This window comes from Bison bison, unplaced genomic scaffold (genome assembly GCF_000754665.1).
Source record: "Bison bison bison isolate TAMUID 2011002044 unplaced genomic scaffold, Bison_UMD1.0 scf7180017845683, whole genome shotgun sequence".
NCBI classification, from domain to species: domain Eukaryota; kingdom Metazoa; phylum Chordata; class Mammalia; order Artiodactyla; family Bovidae; genus Bison; species Bison bison.
The window spans coordinates 1-5,287 of NW_011476256.1; the positions used below are offsets into that span (position 1 = coordinate 1).

A 5,287-nucleotide genomic window follows, 5' to 3' on the forward strand; every position below is an offset into this window, starting at 1 on the left:
TGGCCTTGCATTCATGGCCGCATCCGCCTCCTCCACCGTGGCGTATGTGACAAGCCCGAAGCCTCTGGAGCGCTTGGTGTTTGGATCCCTCATTAGCACACAGTCTGTGAGCGTTCCCCATTGCTCAAAATGGCTCCTCAGACTCTCATCGGTTGTTTCAAAGCTCAATCCTCCGATGAAGAGCTTCCGCAGCTGTTCGGGCTCTTTGGGAGACTCTGATTTAGACATGATGGCAGTGGAGGCAGGGAAGACTTCAACGATGCTTTCTCGGCGGCGTCCACGGGCAGAAAAAAGCGAATGTTGAGTTTAAAACATGTTGAGCTTAAAGCCAACTTTTTCACTTTGCTCTTACACTTTCATCAAGAGGGGTCCACCCAGGGTGCAATTAGGAGAGTGTACAGTAGAGGGCAACCGCGGATGCAGAAAGCCCAAAGAGGCAGCCGGTAGGAGAACAGCCAGGGGTCAGGTGATGAAAAGGGGCTCACCTCGGGGAGACCAGATGGGTTGGATGTGGGTGCGCCTCGCAGGCGGCTTCTGGACTACAGCTCTCACTTCTGGCTCCTACAGCTGCTTCCTTCTCCCTCTATCCCCACGTTTTTCTGAATCCTGTCACTCAGTAATGTCTCAAGAGACTGGGCACAGAGGATACATTTCTTAACCCTTTGCATATCTGAAAAAATGACTTTATTCTTTGCTCCAGGTGGATTCACATTTGAGCTATTAATAGATACACAATTCATCAGTATTATTCTCTAACCATCTGGGCTAAGTGGCCACTCCAACTGCTGTTTTGTCCAAGATTTATTTACATTCCGTGATGCTGCTCAGGCTTTTTCTAGCTGCATCGAGCAGGGGCTACTCTGTTGCACTGTGCAGGCTCCTCTCATTGCGGAGCACAGGCCCTGGGTGGGCTGGTTTCAGTAGTTGCACCTCTCGGGCTCTAGAGTCCTGGCTCAGTAGTTGCTCGGGGCATGTGGGATCTTCCCGGACCAGGGATCGAATGGTGTCCCTTGAATTGCGAGATGGATTCTTAACCACTGGACCACCAGGGAAGCTGTGCTCAGTTTTAAATGAAAATCATTTCATTCAGAGTCATCAAGTTTTGTCCCCTGTCTTTGGCAGCCAGCCTTGCTGCTGAGGTGGCCAACAGGCCTCTGGGGAAAGCCTCAATCCACAGGTGACCAGGTTTTTTCTCTGGACACTTAGAATCTTCTCATCTGTGGTGTCTGACACTTAAAGATGAGCCTTGTAGTTGTCCCTTGGCCTGGGGCTCTCTGCCACGAGGTCTTCAAGTGATGGATGCCTTTGTCTGCAGCACCTTCACAGATTATCTTCCTAGAAATTCCTTCCCTTCTTTCCTGTAGTCTCATACGCCATAGTGTCTTTTCACTGGACTGAGATCAATCCAGTGTTTGGCTCTTCTTTTCTATTTCTTTGCCTTTTTGCCTACTTTCTGACCAACTGTTTTAACTTTGCCTTTTAATTTTTCTATTCTACTTATATATTTATTTGCATTTTACTTTATTCTTTGTATTTTGGAAAATTGTGCTTTTCATTTCCAGGAGCAGCTTCATCCTTTCTGATTATTCCTTTTTCCACAGCATCCATTTCTTGCCTTGTGGACACAAAGCTTTTCTTGCCTTTCTGAAGGTGTTCTTTAGATTGCTTTTGAGCCTTTCCTTGGCCCTCTGCATCGTCTCCTGGTTCCTCTTCTGTTGGGGCAGATTTCTGTCTACCCTGTGGATGGAAGTTGGTTTGGCGGGGTGCAGGAAGCTCTTGCCCATGATGTTAGTAAGAGCGGGTTTTCTGCCTGGACTGAAGAAGCTGCCTTCTTCCTCCTGCCTGGGGGCAGGAGCCTGGGGGAGGTGCCTGGGGAAGGTCCCTGTCTGCTGCTTTCCAGAAGCTGGCAGAACCCTCAGACTCCAGTCCAATAGGTAGATGTTTACTTCAATAACATGTTGTTAGTTTCACCCTTAAAATGAGTGAATTTTGTGATTTATGTTTTTTTCCACCCTTTTTTTTTTTTTTAAAGAACGGATGATGAAAGCGAGTCAAAGGAAAACCCCTGTTTCTGCCTGGGGGCCCACAAACCAGAGTCTTTCTCCAAGGTGACACTGTCCAATCAAACAATGACATGAGCTCCATATTTAATTTTAAATATTTTCGTAATCTTACTAAAAAGGAGAAACAGTTGAAATTAATTTTTAAAACATTTTATTTAACCTAGTGCATCCAAAGTATTATTACCATTTCTACATACGCTGCTGCTACTGCTGCTAAGTCGCTTCAGTCGTGTCTGACTCTGTGCGATCCCATAGACGGCAGCCCACCGGGCTCCCCTGTCCCTGGGATTCTCCAGGCAAGAACACTGGAGTGGGTTGCCATTTCCTTCTCCAATGCATGAAAGTGAAAAGTGAAAGGGAAGTCGCTCAGTTGTGTCCAACTCTTCGAGGTCCCATGGACTGCAGCCTACCAGGCTCCTCTGTCCATGGGATTTTCCAGGCAAGAGTGCTGGAGTGGGGTGCCATCGCCTTTATAATCATACATAAAATCTGATGATTGAGGAAGTATTTCTCATTCCTTTTTTATACTAAATCCTGGGATCCAGTGCGTTTTTTATACTTGCAGCGGATCTCCACCCAGGCTAGCCTCATGGGACGGGCTCAACACTCCCACGCATCTGGAGCTCTGGGATTGGACATCGCGGCTTCAGAGAACCAGCTGACCATGTCCTGGGGCTGGACTGGTGGGCAGGAGCAGCCACCCAGCGCAGCAGGTCAGGGAGGAGGCAGGGGGCCGGCAACTCTGTATTCAGACTGACATGAGTCTCTTCTCTCCAGCCTGCACATCGCCCCAGCCCCCCGCCATCCCTGGACAGCCCCCAACCCCTCAAACCTCCCTGTAATGGACTGAATGGTGGCCGCCAAGAAACACATCTAAGTCCTAACCCCCGTGTTTATAAATGTGAACTTTTTTGGAAAAAGGCTCTTTGTAGATGTAACCAAGTTTCAGATCTCGAGACAGATCACCCTGTATTATCTGGGTGGGCCCTAGATCCAATGACTGGTGTCCTTGTTGGACAGAAGAGGAGAGACACGCAGGGGAGAAGGCCTTGTGAAGACGGAGCCGGGGCTGGGATGAGGCTGCCCCAGGAGCAGCCGGGGGATCCTTCCTGAGAGTCTTTGGATCCAGGGTGGTCCTGCTGACCCCTCCACCTCAGACTTCCGGCCGCCAGAGCCAGAGGAGAATGAACTCCTGTGCCTGCTCCCTGGGGTGGTCATGGGGTATGGCAGCCCCAGGACGCAGACCCACTCCCTGCCTGCCCGGGTCCCCTCTGCCCCTTCCTCTGCTCCCCAGGGCAGCTGCTGCATCTCCTCTCTTTGCCCTGTGGCTCCTCCAGGCTGTGTCCCTTGGCCGCCATCAGAGTGACCCTGGGGAAAGAGAGGAGATCAGTCTCTGTGCCCCGGTGCCTTGTTCACCTGGAACTCTCAGCCTTGACCGTGGTTTTCTCCTGCTCCCCTCACTGGGAAAACACTGGCCATGGACCTGGCCCTGGAATGAGGTCTCTGCCCCCCGTTCACTTAGGCAGGCAGCCTGTGTTCATCCCCTGGGGTTGCTGTAACCAATGATCACAAACAGAGGAGCTTAAAACAACAGCCACGCTTTCCCTGGCAGCCCTGGAGGCTGGAAGTTGGAGATCAGGGTGTTGGCACGACCATGTTCCCCCCGAAGGCTCCTGAGAGGATTCTCGCCCCCCGCCCCCAGCTCCTTGTGTTCCTGAGGCAGCTCCACCCCAACTTTGGCCTCCGTGTCACACGGCCCTCTCCCCTGCGTGTCTCCTCTCTGTCTCAGGACACTTATCCTTGGACTTGGGACTCATACAGATGATCCAAGATGAACTCATCTCAAGATCCTTAATTGTATTTGCAAAGACCCTTTTCCCAAATAAGCTCCCATTTGCAGGCACCAGGGTTAGCCTGGGACCTACCACTCAGCCCGCTTCATAGCCCGAGGCCTGAGATGAATTAACGTGGCTCCCAATTCTGTTTCCATTGCCTCCTCCAAGGGCTAGGGAGGGGCCTCATGGATTCGGATCTGCTGTGCACGGCCAGCAGGCTGGGCCCGCTGCAGACAGCTCTAAGGAGCCCCTGCCCCCACCAGGGTCCCTGTGCAGCTTCCACTCCTCTGGTGGGAACACGAGTCTGTATGCTCCTGCTAAAGCAATCACCCCGCCCGCCTCCAAGCCAGTTGGACCAGGCCTTGTACCCAGTAGACCTATTTTCCAAAGACACTGCATCTGTTTTCAGCCTGTGTCCTTAGGAACCTCAAGTGTCCAGAGTGAATGTCTCTCATCAAGGTGGTGGGAGGCACCTGACTGCCCGCCAGAGGGGAAGAAGGGAAGCCACCCCCAGGAGAGGCGGGCCAGCCTAGTGGAGGCCCAGCTCCAAGCAGACCGTCCTCCTGCATTCAGGGTGCCTCTTGCCCCTTTTCAGCATGGGCAGCCCAACGGGAAGAGCTCTGCCTTTCTTCCTCATCTTTGTGCACATATATCTACATGGAGCTTTGTCGCAAACAACCGGCCCTGTGGGGCAACGAAAACCATTTTTCGAGAGGCTCCGTAGACTAGAAGAGCAGGTAAGTGCACCCACTGCCTGAGGCGGTAGAGTTTTTTAATTGACAGCAGGTGATGCAGAGGTGATACAGAAACAATGGGAAGTTTCTGTGCTCTGTGGGCTCAGAGTGGAGTTTGCAGTTTTTATGGTCTGATTTTTCACCTATGGTTGAAACAGCAAAACAGGTTTGGTGGGCTCCTTCTGAAGATAAGTCAGCTGTGTGTGAGGGTGGGCAGACTTGGGGCAACCCGAGGAGGGTACCCACAGGTGTGCTGGGGCCTGCTGGGCCTCGGGGTACCGGATCTCAGGTTCCCCATGGAGCAGAGACTCCTGTGTGGGGCCACGGCCGGCTCCTAGGAGCCCAAGCCCTCCTCACTTTGATCCCCACACAAGCTGCCCACCCTCACCAGGGGAGTGAAGAGTGTGGCTGCAGGAAGGGGTGGGAGCCGCCTGGGGGGCCTCACCCCCTGCAGCACAGGGCTGGGGGCGTCCCGCAGCTGCGAGCTCGATGTGGGGGCACTGGTGGCAGAGGTCGGTCACCTCACCGAGCTGCCCTGAAGACCGAGCCCCTGGGACCCCCTGTGTCCTCTCCACAGTTTCGGAGGTTCCAAGAGGTGACCCTGACACACCTGCAGGGCATCGCCAGCCACTACAACCTGTCCTTCGACATCGAG

The 5,287-nt window shown here is 52.9% G+C and overlaps 1 protein-coding gene across 1 annotated transcript in view; it reads left to right on the top strand.

Moving 5' to 3' along the window:
• Nucleotides 1–417: 417 nt before the first annotated feature.
• PTX4 (pentraxin 4, long) overlaps nt 418–5,287 on the top strand; it is an 8,714-nt gene continuing 3,844 nt past the window's right edge. The window contains exons 1-5 of the mRNA XM_010836566.1: nt 418–443; nt 2,841–2,901; nt 3,193–3,284; nt 4,494–4,635; nt 5,210–5,271. Coding sequence (XP_010834868.1) covers nt 418–443; nt 2,841–2,901; nt 3,193–3,284; nt 4,494–4,635; nt 5,210–5,271 — 383 coding nt within the window. The remainder of the gene's footprint in view (nt 444–2,840; nt 2,902–3,192; nt 3,285–4,493; nt 4,636–5,209; nt 5,272–5,287) is intronic.